At 37.0% G+C, this 19,616-nt stretch overlaps 2 protein-coding genes across 3 annotated transcripts in view; both read right to left on the bottom strand.

Moving 5' to 3' along the window:
- LOC121380643 (adenylate cyclase type 1-like) overlaps positions 1 to 2,306 on the bottom strand; it is a 155,490-nt gene extending 153,184 nt beyond the window's left edge. For both annotated transcript variants that reach the window (XM_041509561.1, XM_041509562.1), the window contains exon 1: positions 611 to 2,306. In XM_041509561.1, coding sequence (XP_041365495.1) covers positions 611 to 1,195 — 585 coding nt within the window. In that variant the 5' untranslated portion in view covers positions 1,196 to 2,306. The remainder of the gene's footprint in view (positions 1 to 610) is intronic.
- Positions 2,307 to 11,544: 9,238 nt separating this feature from the next.
- Positions 11,545 to 19,616, bottom strand: part of LOC121380932 — a 116,068-nt gene continuing 107,996 nt past the window's right edge. The window contains 1 exon segment of the mRNA XM_041509973.1: positions 11,545 to 19,126. Within this exon segment, the coding sequence (XP_041365907.1) occupies positions 19,067 to 19,126 (60 nt within the window). The 3' untranslated portion in view covers positions 11,545 to 19,066.

Raw genomic sequence — 19,616 nt, 5'->3', positions numbered from 1 at the left:
ACAAAATAATTAATTAAAAGTAATTACTCAGTATAATAACATATACATGGGAGTTTTAGGAAATCCTGAATACAGGTATACAAATTCACAAGCGTGTGTATACATGTAATTATTATGTCATGGCAAATCTCTTGTGATGGAACGAAAGTGGCGTCTAGCAATCAGAATAAAAGTATTGCTGTGTAGTGATATATTTATAAATATAAGTATGAGATGTTAAAAATATTATGTCTTCCTGTGGAGAAATGTGTAGGTGTTTTGTGTGTATGTCTGGTTTTTGTTTAGATTTTTTTTTCCCTGCTATTATTTTTGCGTTTGTGCATTCCTAGATAAAGGATAGATGTAAACGGAGGTGAAGCGTTCTTGGTAAAGGTGTCAGACCATGATGTTACCTAAAACAAATAATTAAACCCACGGCAAAAGGAGAACAACAGGTTACAATCTGTAATCAGTAGTAACCACACACATCAAACGACAGGTGTTTGCAAAACAAAAAAACAAAAAACCCAACATGCAATGAATATGATAATTAATTAATATACCACGTTTATCGGTTGTTCTAGAACAAAAATAAAAGTTGCGATCGAGTAGCCTATATAATATTACTTACCTGTCTCCATAGTAACGCAGGGAAATTGTTGGCAAGCAATGCGGAAACAATGACGTGAACAACAGGTAGGAGTATTCCCAGGACAGTGGCGATGTACGTCCTTAGCGGCATCAACGCATACACCATGAAAATCACAAACACCACCTCCCACACCCCATCGGCGGGGTTCGGCACCTTGGCGGGGCGCCCGGGTAGATCCAGCCCAAAATCTAGGGGCAAGGCAAACACGGCAAAACAGATGAGAAAGACGAGAAGGATGTAGCAGACGATAGAAAAATGGTTCTCCTGCATCAGGTGGGTGTTGATGTACGCGAACACCCCCACGAACGCCAGGAACTGCACCCCCAGGTACAGCCCCAGCACCGTCACATTGGCTGCATAGACGAAGTTCAGGACCGCCAGGCACAGGGTGAGGACTATGAACAGAGCAAGCATGTATCCGATGGACGACTGCTGCAGTTTGTAGACGTACCTCTTGTACAAGTTCTCCAACTCGTCGTTGTCGAAGTGGTAGCGACTCAGTAGACGTCGTAACCGCGGCCTCTCCGGGCCCCGCAACATCGGGGTGCGTTCCATTGTTGACATCGTCGCTGACGGCACCACGAATTACAACATTGGCACGAAGAAGAAGACGAAGAAGAATTAAAACTTTCCGGTTTATAATAATAATAATAATAACAACAGATCTGTCGACAAGCATGACCAGTGTGCGTGGAGTGGTTTAAAATCCATAGTTTGCAGTTCGGTACTTTTTCCTTTGTGTGTGTTTGTAGTATGTGAGTGTGTTTTTCGGCGAGGCTCACACACACTCACGACTTCGGGTTCTAGATCGGAGTGAGTCGGGACGCCGCAGTGCTCCAGTCCCATCCCTCGGTTAATACTTCGGCGTGCCGAAAATAGAGCGTGACGTCACGGGGGCAGCCAGCAGTAGAAAAGCTGTGGGTTTCACCTTACTACCGCCAGGCGAACACTATCGTTTACAAAGAATAATAACGCATGCATCGTGACCGCTGCCGCCGCCGCAGAGATTCCAGTTTGCGCTGTGAGAGAAGAGAAGAGAAGAGAAGAGACGAGAAAAGAGAGAGAGAGAGAGAGAGGAAAGTGATAAACTAGAGGAGACAGCGGGCTGCTATCAGGAGATAGTTCCTATACGCAGATTGACCCCGGCAAACGGTTCAATCGCAAGAATTTTGTGAATTCAAGACGATTGTGAATCAAGGATCAGCTGGCCCGTAGGAAGGGGGAAGGGGCGGGGGTACTGTACGCCCCCCCCCCCCCCCATTTGTGGACTAAAATGAGGGTGGTGGTTTTTTTGTTGTCTTTTTTGGAGGGGTGAGTTGGGGGTTTTCCTACTCTATATAAAGATAAAAATCTGGCTGTGGTCCCCCCCCCCCCCCCCAAATAGAGACTGTTCCACCTCTAGAGATCTCACCCCTAAGCATACGCAAACTCCAGATGTTATGCATACGGCTACCTGAAGTGATAAGTGGATAACTGGGGTATTAATTGCGGACCTAGTGTCAATATTACACAACTAACAGATGTCTGTTAAATGTAAGATTTCTCTAGTCAATATGTATGTATGCATTATTATAATAGTATAGTACTTAGTATATATGTATTTTCTTTTCCAGTATTTCAATGTATTGTTGAGGGCCAAGTGGAAGATTAGCTTGTGCTAAACCTGTCACCCTCATTAAATAAAGTTATTATTATTATTATTATTATTATTATTATTATTATTACCTATAATGTTTAATGGGTGGCGTAACATTTATGCATTTAAAGCAGTGATAAGCAAGACTATAGTCTAGTTTGGTCTTAAAATAATGATGCATTTCTAAGTCTAGTATTAACAAAACGCTCTATACTATTTACTAATTCGGTAATACCAAAATGCAGTATTTCCAAGTCTAATGTTGACAAAACGCTGTGTTTAATATTCTAGTATTAACGAAACTCAGTATTTACTAGTTTAGTATTAACAAAACCTAATACATGTATTTACTAATTCAGTATTATCAAAATGCAGTTTGAAGTCTAGTATTAACCAAACGCAGTAGTTCCCAAGTCTAGTATTAACAAAACGCAATATTTACTGGCTTAATATTAACATAACGCTGTATTAAATAGTCTAGTATTAACAAAACGCAATATTTACTGGCTTAATATTAATAAAACGCTGTATTAAAAAGTCTAGTATTAACAAAACGCAATATTTACTGGCTTAATATTAACAAAACGCTGTATTTAATAGTCTAGTATTTACAAACTGCCGTATTTAATAGTCTAGTATTTACAAACCGGCGTATTTAATAGTCTAGTATTTACAAACCGGCGTATTTGATAGTCTAGTATTTACAAACTGCCGTATTTAATAGTCTAGTATTTACAAACTGCCGTATTTAATAGTCTAGTATTTACAAACCGGCGTATTTAATAGTCTAGTATTTACAAACCGGCGTATTTAATAGTCTAGTATTTACAAACTGCCGTATTTACCAGCATGATATTAACAGAGTGCTTTGTTTGGTAGTTCGCCATTAACTCGTGTCTTGTGTGGGTTATTACGGGATTATCGACATATTGCTACCTACTGTACTGTGTGTATTAAACACGCTGCAGTTATTATCATGTTTTGTGGGTGCTTCACTTGTTGTGATTAATTGCTGGCCTCGCTTGACACGGAATGTATCACCTTGTATTGTTATTGCTTCCAGTGTTAGTCAGTGCAACATGCTCCTTGCTGGCACTATCATGGCGGAACGGGGTTTCGGCCGTCAAGACCAAAGTTAAAGTTAAAGTTTATTTTGCTTAACGATATCACTAGAGCACATTTATTTATTAATCATCGGCTATTGGATGACAAACACTAGTTAATTCGGACATAGTTTTAGAGGACTCGTTTCAGCTAGTGCACCACGACTGGTATATCAAAGGCCGTGGTATGTACTCTCCTGTCTGTGGGATAGTGCATATAAAATATCCCTTGCTACTAATGGAAATTATTTAGCGGGTTTCGTCTCTAAGACTGTATGTCAAAATTACCATTTGTCTGACATGTAGGGAAGGAAGGAAAAGAAAGAAAGAAATGTTTTATTTAACGACGCACTCAACACATTTTATATACGGTTATAATATTATATGGCGTCAGACATATGGTTAAGGATCACACAGATATTGAGACAGGAAACCCGCTGTCGTCACTTCATGGGCTACTCTTTTCGATTAGCAGCAAGGGATCTTTTATATGCACCATCCCACAGACGGGGTAGTACAGACCTCGGCCTTTGATATACCAGTCGCGGTGCACTGGCTGGAACGAAAAATAGCCCAGTGGGCCCACCGACGGGGATCGATCCCAGACAGACCGCACATCGAGCGAGCGCTTTATCACTGGGCTAGGTCCCGCCCCGTGGGAAGGAAGGAAAGCTATTAACGTGCCCATATCCACCGAAAGTTCAAGCACGTCCAGCCTGGGCACGAGCTCTAATTTGCGTCAGATCTCCTGTCTAGGACAGGAAGAGGGAATGTGGCATCCAATAGCCGATGATTAATAAATGAGCGTGCTCTAGTGGTGTCGTTAAATAAAAACAAGGTGTTTTTTTTTAGTCTCAGAGGAAACCCGCTACCATTTTTCATTGGTTATGGGCATGGTCATAGGGTTTAACGTGCACATTGAAAGCAAGCTGTTGTAGCCCACGCCTGTCGTGGGCGCAGATGTCGACTTCCGCCGGCTCCTTCGTTTCCATTAGTAGCAAGGGATATTTTATATGCACCATTCCACAGACAAGATAGCACATACCACGGCCTTTAATGTACCAGTCGTGGAGCACTGGCTTCAACGTTTAGACTCAAGATCACCTGTGGCATTGTGAGTATAAAAGATCATTTGCTGCCAATCAAAAAGAGTAGCCCATTGCGTGGCGGCAACGGGTTTCTTCTCTCCATTATCTGTGTGGTCATTAACCAAATGTTTAACGCCATATAACCGTAAATAAAAATGTGTTTAGTGTGTCGTAAATAACATATTTCTTTCTTTATTGTTTAACAAAGATCGACATTACAAACATTTAAAAATATAGTGTTGTTAATTTTTTTTTTAGAATTCTTATCTTGACGTTTAAAGTTTTATAAGCACGACGCCAGATTTTAATTCATATTTTAGAGTATTCAAATAACAAGAGGTCCAAATCAAGTCCAATTTTACTCCGTTGGTAGATCTCACCAAAGTCAAAGCCAGTGACTGTCCACCCGACCAATGAAAACACCTCTGGCTTAATACATGCAACGTGACTGTTTACAAATGAACTGTCATTAGTTAATATGAGATATTATTACACCCAGTGTAAGATATTGCTCATGTCATAACAGTCACTCAATATCTAACTAGTGACGTGACGTGAGCGTGACGTAGATCACTTGCTGACCCAATTCATAGAAAAATAACGTGTAGTAGGTCTCGACACCTGCTGACTTTTGCGTTGCGGCTTGTTTGCAGTTGGTTTGTAATAAATAAAATACTAAACTAGCTTGCCCGTCATATCATTTTTATGAAACTCGTATACAGTGTTGGTATCTGACTCGCTTTCGCTCGTCAGATACCAAAACTGTTCACTCATTTCATAAAAATGGTATGACAGGCAAGCTAGTTTAGTATTTTATATTTACGAAGATGACACGTTCATCAACTTGAGGAGACTAATTTTTACCCTAAATGAAGACAAAATGAGAAACATATATTTGAGTTGATTAAAGTTCTAAGTGAAGGCAAATTGGAAAACCTATTATATAGTTACGGTATTTCCTCTCCAAGATTATATGTAAAAATTACTAAATGTTTGATATCCAGTAGCCGGTCATTAAAGGGACATTCCTGAGTTTGCTGCAATTTTAAATATGTTATCGACTAACAGAGACTTTTTAACGATTGTAATTACATATCAAATATAGTTTTCTGCATAAAATATTAGTGGCTGTATATTAGACGTGTTTCTGACCGTTCTAATATTTGTACTAGGTTAAATTTCATTTTATTTCCTACAATATAATTTTTATTTGAAGATAAAATCCTGTTTAGGCTTCTTACAAATATTAATACGACCAGAAACACATTGAATATACAGAGACTGATATTCTAAACAAGAAAATATATTTAATATGTAAGTTTAATCGTAGAAATATTTTATTAGTCGGAGACATCTTACAATGCAGCAAACTCAGGAATGTCCCTTTAATAACTCAATGTGCTTTAGTGGTGTCATTAAAGAAAACAAACTTGAACTTTTTGTAACGAACATTTGGATGCAAACTCTACTTACCTGCCCTTAATAGACAGGTAGCTGTTACACAAGGTGTCCCTTTTGCAAGGTTTCTCTGTATACCTTCACATTAATCGGATATTTGTTATTAACATGGGTATATATGTGTTAAATGTAGAGCTGACAAATTTAATCTTGTTGACAGTTTCAAATAAAGGAACCCCTCACCATCGGTCGTCTGGGTGAAAACTACAATCATACTGTGGCTATTCATCCAGCAATCGGAAATTAAATAATCGAATACTGGAAACCATTCCGGTGGACAGTCGGAAATGAAAGTTAGACATTAATACTAGTATGTGATTTCGCTCCTTTTCTAGAGTATCATGATGGCGTCCTTGAACCTTAATGGCACCTTGTCCTCTGAAAACTTTGTATCTAGACGAACGTTTCCCCATTCATTCCACTTCCGCACGACTGGTATGTGTACTGTCCTGTCTGGGAAAGTGTGTACTAAAGATTCCTTGCTGCTGATGGAAAAAAAATGTAGCGGGTTTCCTCTAAGACTATGTCAGAATTAGCCAATAGCCGATGGTTAGTTAATGAATGTGCTCTAGTCGTATCGTTAAACTGAAGAAACTTTAACTTCTTTTCTTATGGAAACATAGTTTCTTGCTCCAAATTGTTATTTCATTACATCCGGTGTTGGATGGTGCATATAAAAGATCTCTTGCTGCTAATCGAAAAAGAGTAGTCAATGAAGTGGCGACAGCGGGTTTCCTCTTTCATATCTGTGTGGTCCTTAACCATATATCCGACGCCATATAACCGTAAATAAAATGTGTTGAGTGTGTCGTTAAATAAAACATTTCCCGATCTTGGTTGTCTTAATGTCGTTAGACGCTCAAAACATTATTGATGGGATCATTGGCACGGGCGAAAGTTTGGATGATACCTTTGTAGTGTGAGCATACGGACGTCCAAGAGAAACTATACCAAGAAAAACTTATTTAAATTCCTTTATAATTTGGATAAAGAAAATGACACGATGCTTAAATATATCGGTGCTTTTACAGAATGAAATTTTGTTCAGAACATGCCAAAAAGACCATTGTCGTGAAGATATATATATATATATATATATACATATTTAAACAAGCAGCACATTTTGGGTTTTCTTCAGTAGTGTCTCAAGAAGGAAGGAAGGAAATGGTTTATTTAACGACGCACTCAACACATTTTATTTACGGTTACATGGCGTAGGACATATGGTTAGGAACCACACAGATATTGAAGGAGGAAACCCGCTGTCGCCACTTTATGGGCTACTCTTTTCAATTAGCAGCAAGGGATCTTTTATATGCACCATCCCATAGACAGGATAGCACATACCACGGTCTTTGATGTACCAGTCGTGATGCACTGGCTGGAGCGAGAAATAGCCTAGTCTCTCAGAGTCTTGATATAGTTTCGTTTGGACAAAAGTTTAGCTTTTAGAAATACACACTGCTGCATTGTTGGGGCGTGACAATTCTGAACACTTCAACTTATTTTGAAATTGTTACGAGACGTTGACTTTTATTAAAAAAATTGATATATTGTCTGTGATATTCATATACAATGTACACGAAAATTTTAACATGCTTGTGATATTTATACTTTGCACAGCTGTTACACTGTTATTTGTTAAATTTTATATTGATGTTGATCATCAATTCATGCATTTTTAAACCATTGTTTGACACCCAATAGACGATATATTTTTGTGCTGTGGTGTCGTTAAACATTAATTAATTAATTAATTAATTCATTCATTCATTCATTCATTCATTCATTCATTCATTCATTCATTCATTCATTCGTATAAAGTATATCGATGTAATATGGGCCTGAATCACAGTAATTTCGGATTAACACGGTTTACTTCCTAAGACTATGCATGAGTAATTTTGTGTCAGACTCTCTTTTGCTAGTTTTGGTGTGATACTTGTTTTACATCCTGTGAAACAAATACTACTTGAAGCAAGTCACTAAGGTGTAGATAGAAATACCATACTAGGGTTATTTACAGACGTGTACGTGTACGTGTAAGTACGTGTACCTTTAATTGGATATAATATTTTTAAAACTACAAAGTGTCAGTTGTCAGGATTCGAATACAATGCTTCAACAGTTACTCTCCTGGCATTTGAAGGTACGCGACCACTCGGACATTCACAAAAATTGAAGCCCACGACAACAAATCAACATGATAACCTTAAAATAAAAAATATTAAATTCGGTGGTCTGTTTTTCATTTTATGGGTATTTCTGCTTAACGCAGCAAGTTGCGACACTTCACCGGCTTTGGTGGTGTTGTGGTTAAGCCGTCGGATATAAGGCTGGTAGGTACTGGGTTCGCATCCCGGTACCGACTCCCACCCAGAGCGAGATATCGACTCAATGGTGTAAGGCCATTACATCGTCTTCTCTCTCACTGACCACTAACAACTAACCCACTGTCCTGGGTAGACATCCCAGATAGCTGAGATGTGTGCCCAGGACAGCGTGCTTGAACCTTAATTGGATATAAGTGCTCACGAAAAGAAGTATAAATGAAATTAAATATGACAATTCAACAGTATGCTGTCTTCATCTTACTTCATGGATATTCACATTTCTTCACATCCAAACCCTCTTTGTGTGTGTGTCCAGGACAGCGTGCTTGAACCTTAATTGGATATAAGTGCTCAGGAAAACAAGTATAAATGAAATGAAATGTGGCAATTCAACAGTATGCTGTCTTCATCTTACTTCATAGATATTCACATTTCTGCACACCCAAACCCTCTTTGTGTGTGTGTCCAGGACAGCGTGCTTGAACTTTAATTGGATATAAGCACGAAAATAAGTTGAAATGAAATGTAATGGATCAAAATTGGGCTCATTTTCTGCTAAACAGCAAAAAAAAAAAAAAAAAAAAAAAACACGCTCGACAGGTAGTTTATGCTTCGTGATAAAAAAAAAAAAGGGGGGGGGGGGTATATAGCCGTCGGAAGTTGGAGTGTGCGGAGTGGGAGGGGTAGGGGCAATACATCGCCATAACTCTGAAGATAATGTTATGCTATCGAATATGTTGTGCTACTGAACGAAGATTCTTGAGCAGCAATCTTCTATCACACGAGTGTTCGAGCATATCCATCCCGGGCCCGGCCTCTGGATAGCCAGAGATCTGGTCCGGGACAGAATCGGCTCCAGTAAAGTAAAAGTAAAGTTTGTTTTATTTAACGACGACACTTGAGCACATTGATTTTTTTTATCTTATCATCGGCTATTGGACGTCAAACATATGGTCATTCTGACACTGGTTTTTTCAGAAGAAACCCGCTGTCGCCAAATAAGCTACTCTTTTACGACAGGCAACAAAAGATCTTTTATTTGCGCTTCCCACAGACAGGATAGCACAAACCATGGCCTTTGTTGAACCAATTATGGATCACTATGCTGGAAAATAACATTAAATGATGTAAAATTAGAAGTTATAAAACAATCTGAGTAATTCAATCATTTTGGATGTTGTTTTCTGCATTAGCCCAAAACAAAAAAAAAACACCAAAAAAACCCCACAAAAAAAAAAAAAAAAAAAAAAATAATAATAATAATAATGAAAGTGCCCTTTTTTCTTAATTTGTTTAATTTGTTTCCATTAGGATGCCCTTTTGAAGAGTTGGTCCATAATCCCTTTTCCAGTTACACACACACACGCACTCACGCACTCACGCAGACACGCACACGCACCCTGCAAACTATTTCCTGGATCCGCCCCCAGTGTAGTCTGTGGCTACGGTAACTTATTAATATATTCTGCATGTATTATCAGGACCCGTTATATCGTGAAATGGACACATTGCGTGCAGGCCTATCATGAAGAAGAGAAAACGATAAAACAAAGAACCATTTGCATGGATAATGTTGACGACAGCATTCCGTGAATGTTTTCAACTTTCGAAGACAATTATTACCGGTAGCCTACTAAAAAAAAAAAAAGAAAAAAAAAAAAGCAGCTTTGGTTAAGAGAAACAACTCTTCAAGCTAAAATATGATGGCAGTATAACACGAGTTGCCTCCCTTATACAATTTAACGAAGTACATCAGTATAATTTTGATGGTGGGTGTTTCAATTTTTATTGGATATAAGTACGAAAATAAGTTCAAATGATGGTCGTTTCTTCCTTTGCTATTGATATGCTGGTTTACGGGGGTTGGGATTATTTAATAGTAGTTCTTTCCCATTCCAACTGGCGCTCAATGACCGTCATATCAAATGACACGTAAAGAAGTCAAACCACACATAGGGTCTGTATGTCTGTATGAAACCATACTCATAAGGCTGGTTATGGTTTTCACAAACAATTGCCAATACTCATATAATTTTTAGATGCGACATTAATTTTTAATTGTTAAAACATTTTTAGTGTGAGGAGTTAAGAAGGGATGAACACAAGCTGAGTTTCAGGAGAATTACAGGTTGATCTACTGTTTTTATCATTTCACACAATTGAGTGTTTGCAATCAAGAAAGAAATGTTTTATTTAATGACGCACTCAACACATTTTTATTTACGATTATATGGTGTCAGACATATGGTTAAGGACCACACAGATTTTGAGAGGAAACCTGCTGTCGCCACTACATGGGCTACTCTTTCCGATTAGCAGCAAAGGATCTTTTATTTGCACTTCCCACGGGCAGGATAGCACAAACCATCGCCTTTGTTGAACCAGTTATGGATCACTGGTCGGTGCAAGTGGTTTACACCTACCCATTGAGCCTTGCGGAGCACTCACTCAGGGTTTGGAGTCGGCATCTGAATTTAAAAATCCCATGCCTCGACTGGGATCCGAACCCAGTACCTACCAGCCTGTAGACCAATGGCCCAACCATGACGCCACCAAGGCCGGTGTGTTTGCAATCAAGTAAACCTAGTCTAATTACAGGGCGGGACATAGCCCAGTGGTAAAGTGCTTTCTTGATGTGCAGTAGGTTTAGGATCGATCCCTGTCAGTGGCGCTACTGGGTTATGCCTTGTTCCACAACTGGATTAACAAAGGCCATAGTACGTACTATTCTGTCTGTGGGATAGTGCATATAAAAGATCCCTTGCTGCTAATTAAAAAAAAAAGACTTGCCTATGAAGTGGCGACAGCTGGTTTCCTCTCTCTATGTCTGTGTGGTCATTAACCATATGTAAAGTGCCATATAACTGTAAATAAAATGTGTTGAGTGCATTGTTAATAACACATTTCCTTCCTTCCTCCATTCTAATTACATTTGTTCATGTTATGTATGTAGCCATTAAAAGGGAATATATCTTAAAATGATCTCTCATTCCAGCCAGTGCACCACAACTGGTATATCAAAGGCCGTGGTATGTACTATCCTGCCTGTGGGATGGTGCATATAAAAGATCCTTTGCTACTAATGAAAAAAATGTAGCGGGTTTCCTCTCTAAGACTATAATGTCAGAATTACCATATGTTTGACATCCAATAGCTTATGATTAATAAATCAATGTGCTCTAGTGGTGTCATTAAACAAAACACACTTAACATTTCCTTGGGAACACTAGATTTGAAAATAAATCCACACATAAATTCATACACACAGAAACAAAACAAAACAAAACCACAAAACTGAAAACATTTTCATTTATTTTGGTTTTGGCACCAAAAACCAACTTGCATATGTATGCATAAATTTCATTACAAATGTACACAAATATAGTTATTTTATGAACAATAATAGAAAACAACATATTTAACTTTTAGACTTGATTAAATGTTAAGACTTCCTATAACTATTTTACAAGATTTGACTATATGAATTAATGACATATACTATACCTGCCAACACAAGAACTATTGAGCAGTTAAAACAAATTCATTTATGAGTTGGTTCAGGGGCATAATTCTCTAATCATAAACAATTATTTGATATGGCTGTTGTCTTTATTATTAAATTACTGGCTTAGCATTAAAAGACCATTAGCTCTGAAATTGTATGTCAATTCAAGAATGCATATATAGCTTAATGAATATAAATTAAAATTGGACTAAACCACATATAGCGGTGTTATAATCAGTATTTCAAATCTTATGGGATTTTTTTTATAAATTAGTATTATTTATTTTTTTTGGCGGGGGAGGGGGGGTCGATAGGGGAGGAGTATTTTTCACAGATTTAAGATAAAAACATTTCATGCTGTTGGAAGTGTCCTTGTAACCAAACAAGATTGCTCCAGCAGGTATTGTGTAGCAGGACCAGAAATGTGGAGGGGAGGTAGGTGGAGGGAAGGGAGGTGGAGGGAAGGGAGGTGGAGGGAAGGGAGGTGGAGGGAAGGGAGGTGGCAGCAGGGGTTCCAGGAGCTATGAGGATATTGTGATACAATAACCTAATATTATTAATATTTAAAATTACAAAATGTCCACTGGCAGGCTCTGAACCTACCGCACCGATTCCCATGGCATTCGACAGTCCAATGTCCTGTCCAATGTCCTAACCACTCGGCTATCTGACATGACTTCTACAAAAATTGAAGCACCGTAACCAGTAGTTAAGACCGTGTACTGTCAAACACTTGGTTCAAAACCCATTTTGTTGAAATGTTTATTAAAAACCCTAAAGAAAAGCTCATCACTTACTTATGTTGGCAGGCAAGGTGTTTACATTTCTCCACAAAACGAAGATTTATCATTGGTTATGTACAGTACAACCATGTGATGGTCCTACCATTGTTTATTAAAAAACTGGTATGAAAACGTTCCCATTATGCGGCAATATACAAACATATTGAATGATATGAAAGACATGTAGAATACATGTACGGACTACATGCCAGGTCCAGTTACCGTGGCAACAACCGCGTTTCAACAGTACGCACTGATTACAGTAGAATATCAAAATACAGGTATTATATCAAGTTACAAAAACATGTCTTGAATAAAAGAATACTTGACAATTTACTTCAAATAGAAATAGTTCAGTATAACAAAAAACAAAGTTACGTAATCGCCAACTTGACTAATCTTGATTTTGCCAAGTCAGTCTTCATTTTTGCAAACTAATCTCGATTTTGTCAAGCTAGTCTTGATTTTGTCAAACTAATCTTGATTTTCACAAGTCAGTCTTGATTTTGTCAAGCTACATATAGTCTTGATTTTGTCACATTGGTCTTCATCTACTAGTTAAAACCAATGATCCGCATGGTCTTGTATCATGTAACACTGTAATACCGGTATCTGCATATGGACTAAGTCTGTATTTTGAAACATTCCATCAAACAGCATGGCATGTACCACTGAGTTTTATCAAATACAAACACACCTGAGGGACATACTATTTGTTAACTGAAAAACCAGGACAACCATTTTGTAATGAAAATCAATGCATGCATGTGCACCTCAGCTGGCATACTCGTATAGAATCACAGATATCTATCACCATGCGAGGAATGATGGTATTATTCTACTTGTACATATGTAGGTCGTATATACACGCAGGACTCATCACTGACAAAAATTGCTGTGTCTGATATGAATTGCCGTAGGTCAGAATCTTTACTGATGAGAGTTCTTTTGTAGATAAAAAAATATTACCGTCAATTGATGGACACTTTAGGTTTTTTTATTTGTTACAAAAGCTACTGGTTTAAAATTGCCATAAGCAGGCTGAAAATTGCCATAGGCAGTCTCAAATTTGCCATAGGCAGGCTAAAAATTGCCATAAGCAGGCTCAAAATTGCTGAAACATTTTGCCTTTGGCAAAAACCTTTCAAAATTGCTGAAGGTACCAAATTCTTATGTCCGAGCTGTTCGGTATATACATATATGTATGTCCTAGTTTACAAAGAAGAAAAAAATCTATAAACTGCTGAACCTCTATCAAGACCATGCATACAGAGGGCCTACAAAAGATGGCCATTTAACATGTGACCTTTATATACAGATAAATACATGTATAGTAAATATACAGTGGACAAAGGACATACACATAGTTGCTTTACACAGTGCCCTCTATAGCACATTCGCCTGTAACTAGCTCCACTGCATATGCTAAATATACAAATGACTTCTCCATTGCAAGGCATAAATAGACCTCATACAATATTTCACCTTTTACAGGTGAGTTGAATACTAACAATATATTATTTATCAAAGAATACAAAGTTCTAACATAAATGCGTATTTACTGAAACAATATATGTATGTATATGTATATATAACAATGTAAAAATACCTCTGTTGTTTAACTACTGGCAAAATATACACACAATATAATGGAAATCTATATGATAAATATGTGAAATGAACAAGCGTTAGTATAACTTGCTCAATGAGTATATTGTTTTAATAAATATTGCATATGAACATCGTACGCCTAGCTATCATCACAAGGTGCATGTTACAGTAACGTAGGTGGGTAGTCTAGTTGTCCAGTTATTGCACATTGCCTAACTTGTGTCTATTCACCATGTCTTCAACACTAGCAGTTTATTCACCATGCCTTTAACACTAGCAGTTTGTTTGTATTTGGTCACTCACTCTATATCTACAGTTGAATGCTGTTGGTTCAAACCCCATTGGTGCTCAAGAATGTGTTCGACACATCAAATAGTTCGACCTAACCATTTGGTCAACAAAGTGTAAGTGTAACTTTGGACTTCGTTTTTGGTTCGAGCACTGCAGTGTATTTGACCCAACGAGATTCTACTGTGTGTGTGTGTATATATATAGATGACCATCAATACAATCCACTCCTCATACTGAATCATAGTTGATAATTATCAACTACATTTAAAAATATCAAACACCCGCCATTATGCAGAAAAACTCATCCAAAATACCTATAAAAAAAACATTTTTAAAAAATATTGTTTTATATAAATAACCAAAAAAACATCCCAAAACTAGTAAAGTTAATTTTGAAGTATTGCTATACAAAATAATTTGAAAGATCAGTTCATAATTATTTAAAAATTTGATTTTGCAACAGAGGCAAATCTAAGGGATGACCAGGTGACCTCCACCCATTTGTTTTTAAAGTGCCTCCTTTTTAATATTTTTTCCATCTAGATGCCCTTTTCTCATTAGTGCCCCACCCCCATAAAAAAATATTTCTGTATCTGCCCCTGCATTTTAGACTTTAATGACTGAAGGAACTCAGATGAAAGGGAGAGAATTGTGTGTGAAGAGTGTGAAATACACAGTATGTCGGAAATATGAAATCGTGCACTTATTTGTCCCCCTCCCATCCCCACCTCTTTATTTTAAACAGTGTAATTTATTAACCACAAAATATGGAATATTAAAAAAAAACCCAGGGGATTCCTATGTAACAGATAAAAATCAACCTCCACTGTAGGAATTCCAACCACAGACTAAGTATGACAGTCCAGAGCTCTACCAGCTGAGCTAATAGGGAACATCTCATTAGCTAGAGCCAGTAGGAGCACTTTATACCAACACTACTACACCTATGAGCTGTTCATCAAAGAACACTGACAGACAGTTTTCAATGATGTGAAACATCAGAATTCCAAAAAAATCAGGATAAATTCCATGTGACTGTGACAGGTCTATCACAGTTCACTACAAGCATCTTATGTCTATTCAGGAATGGGGAAGACAATTGTGAACGATTCCATGAATAGCTTACAAACTGCCAAATGTTGACTTTTTTTCTGTTATTCTAAATGTTATCAGTTATGGTAAACAGGAAAATGTGTTCAACCTGTGACAAATCAAGGTTTCTCATTGTCTCACAAACACTGTCATTTATAAATACAAGGTGTTCCACTAATTACAGAAAATGAATCTCAGAATAAAATAATTATATTCTAACTATTCTTGTGTCCATAGTTTCATTCATTCCATAGTAGTGGTTAAAAAATACAAAACAATATATTTGTATATAACATTTATGTGCAACGCTTGTCAAAAAATAATTCGAAATGTCAACAGTTATTTGTAAGACTACCAAGTCGTTTGTAAAATTTAAATCACGATTTAATAATCTCCAATATGAACATTATATCTGATTAAGGCATTGGAAACAGGGGGCCGAATTTACAAAGCCTGTTTTTTATTTTCACATTTAAGAAAAACATGCTTCGTAAATTAGGCCTAGGATGTTTAATTATGTTGGAATGTTTACTCATCAGCAGTATCCAATTCTGTTATAAATTCATCAACTTTTGATCTGGATGTTCATTTTTGATTGGATGTAGATACAAGATAAATGATTGGACTAAATATACATGTAGACAAGACACATGATTTGATTGGATGGATGTATGCTATGCACAAGATACATGATTTGATTGGATGTAAGTTTGTAAATTATGATCACTACAGACTGGCTGTGAAATCCATCATGGAAGAACAAAGAAAAATGTAAATGGACAATGTTAATGTAAGTTTCAATCATAGCATGAATAGCAGGGTTCCAGTTAATGTGAAGAAGTAACAAAACAGGGCTTCTAGATTATGGTAGCCCCACTCCCAATGGCTAGTGATATTCAATGTTGGGCTAAAAATAACAACCAATTTCATGCTCAATGGCTAGTGAAAAAAAGTTGTCAAGTTCTGTCTTTAAAGACTATTTTGTAAATATGAATGTCCTGTTCCACCCCCTCCCAAATCTAAGGGTTTTTAAGCTCTGTCTCCCTCTTTAGGCAACATATTGAATTACTATTAATAAAACTGTGTTTACTTGAAGTAGGGCTAGTGAATTTTTAATTGTGGCTAATAAATCTTAAAAATCACTGATCCCTTGACTAGTGGATTAAAAACTAATATTTCTAGAAGCCCTGCAAAATAACTGTAAAAAGATAATACATGTATGTACAAACTCAATTCTACCAGAGAATTAACTGTAAAAAGATAATACATGTATGTACAAACTCAATTCTACCAGAGAATTAACTGTAAAAAGATAATACATGTATGTACAAACTCAATTCTACCAGAGAATTATTTCTAGAAACAAGTTTTGTGAACATCAAGTGCACCATAAATAAGGGTTTTTACCAGGTGCTCTGTCATTTGTTACTGCACTAGTTTATCCTCGGACCCTAAAACTATAGATTTACTGACCAAATCTTGTATGATGTGTACATATTTCATGACCATTGTTTCACATCAGTGTACATTATTAACCAAATCTCAGTTTGCATCTCATATTCTAATTGACATTTAATGGCCATCAATGTGTTCATTAGTTAAATAACATGCAGGGATTTTCACTGGCACTACCTACTTTTCAAGCTTACAGCTATATCTACACCTCACTGTATCCAGTAAATATAGCTGCCTAGTTTTCTCAAATGTCTCCAATTTTGAATGATAATGATAATGAACACCTTGCCAATTATTTTCCAGTTACATCCAGATTACGTCATTGAGGCCATAATAAATTAAACGCTAGATTTAAATAATAATAATCTTAAATCAGGGTGGGTGTGAAATTTTATTTTTATATTTCAGGATATTGGACATGGAAGATCATATATAGTCAAATTGTACACTCTGTATACTAGACTTTCTTTAAAACTGGACATTTTTCAGAGTCCCTTTTTAATAATCAGTACATAATTTAACCTCTCTAAACCAGATACCTCTTTAAACAAACATTTTACTTGGTCCTAAGGGTGTCCCGTTTAGAGGGGTACCCGAGGGGTTTCACAGTACTATATATTTAAAGGTCAAACTAGAACAAATGTTGGACTTGAACAAAAATGGAGGTGAGTCCATATTCTCAGGGCAGCCAGGGATGAAAATCTGTAGTTTATTTTATTATGGCCTAAGGTAGAATAATACAATGTATATCAAGGCTACAGAGATGCATCCTATACATGTAGTACAGTAACGTAACCAAACCACTCCAGTTATAATGCATCTGATATGGTTACATCTGATATACGACTGGAATGATCACAGTGTTGTAAATCCTTGAATACAGCCCAATGCTTGTGTACACCAGGTCTTCAGTTCAGGCCATATTAACCAGATTTGCTATAAACACAGAGGTCTAAACTCAGAAGGAAAAAATACCTCTTGAGCTCTAAAACAAGCACTCAGAATAGAAGGCCATATTCTTGTAATATTACCCAACCTGTAGATAATAGTTATTACGAAATTAGCATACCAGTACATTCTATGAAGAGAAAGCCTCTTTAAACATTCTCAAAACATGTCTTACACAATAATCATAGAAACCAAAGGTATATATTCAAGGATTTAATGTTTTAGCTCTAACACCATAGTTGATTTTAGGAATGTAAAGCAGGCTCAGTCTGATATGACTTTGATCAAACTGGATATTATTGCAAATATTGTTGAACATGAACTAGAGCTGACATCCGAGATCCGTCTTTGAAAATTAATACTAGGCTCCATGCTTCGAATTTCAACTGTTGATAGTCACTCAGTCCATATCAATATACAACCACACACACAGTGAATACCAGGTCCCATGCCTCAAACTTCAACTGTTGATAGTCACTCAGTTCATATCAATGTATCACCACACATTGTGTGTGTGAATACCAGGTCCCATGCCTCAAACTTCAAGTGTTGATAGTAACTCAGTCCATATCAATATACAACCACACACACAGTGAATACCAGGTTCCATACATCAAACTTCAACTGTTGATAGTCACTCAGTTCCTATCAATGTATCACCATGCATCCTATGAATATCAGGCTCTATGCACTGAACTTGATAGTCACTGTTGATAGTCACTCAGTTCATCACTCGACTTGAATGGAGAAAAGAGCACCATGTTAAGAGTCGGTCCAGTGAAATATCACAAAGAGAAACACTGCAGCATCTTCTCTAAAGCAGGTTACCTCTGGACCGGTCACAGATAGTCTGAAATAGCATCACACTATCTGAATTTTAGCATCACACTATACAAATTTAATGTCATACTGTCTGAATTTTAGTGTCACATTATTCATGATACAGTAACTGAAATAGTGTCACATTGTCTGAAATAGCGATAATGAAATTTGATGTTAGACTACAATAGTGAAACTGAAATAGTATCACATGTTCTGAAGTAGTAACACTGTCTGAAATAGTGACACGAGTGATACCAAGTGGTGAGATGTGGTCATACAGTTGCACCAGTTCATTACAGCAGTGTTCCAGATCACAGTCCAGTTTTGGCATCAGCAGCATTCACATGCCAGTTGGTCTTCTGTACAGGCACCTGGTAAAGAAAACATAGCTTTGTTAAATGACAGCAACAAGCATCAGCAGTGTTTGAAATGTGGTATTTGTGACACATCTTAACCTGCTGCTGTTCTGTAGACTAGTCACTCAGTTAGCATCAAGTCTTTTGTATTCATAATTCCACAGGACAGTATGAAACATGATACCAAGACCTTTGAAACAAGAGATTGTGTGTAGCTCTGTTCCTAGTATGATTAAAAGTGGAAAACCAACAAATGTCAACCCACAGACATAATTTTCATTTGTATATTGTTAAACCACCAGTAAATATTTCTAGATATTAACTATAGAGTATATGAAAAATACAATAACAATAATACATGGTGTCGCAAAATGTAATATTCACAAAATAATAGTATTGATGGGTCTAACAGCCGTCTCAAAATCCTTTAAGTATAACAAATAAAGTTGGTAATTCATGTCCATGCCATTTAACCAGTGAACAAACAAATAACCAAAGATACACA

Source organism: Gigantopelta aegis, chromosome 9 (assembly GCF_016097555.1).
Source record: "Gigantopelta aegis isolate Gae_Host chromosome 9, Gae_host_genome, whole genome shotgun sequence".
NCBI lineage: Eukaryota > Metazoa > Mollusca > Gastropoda > Neomphalida > Peltospiridae > Gigantopelta > Gigantopelta aegis.
This window is presented reverse-complemented; position numbering and strand designations above follow the sequence as displayed.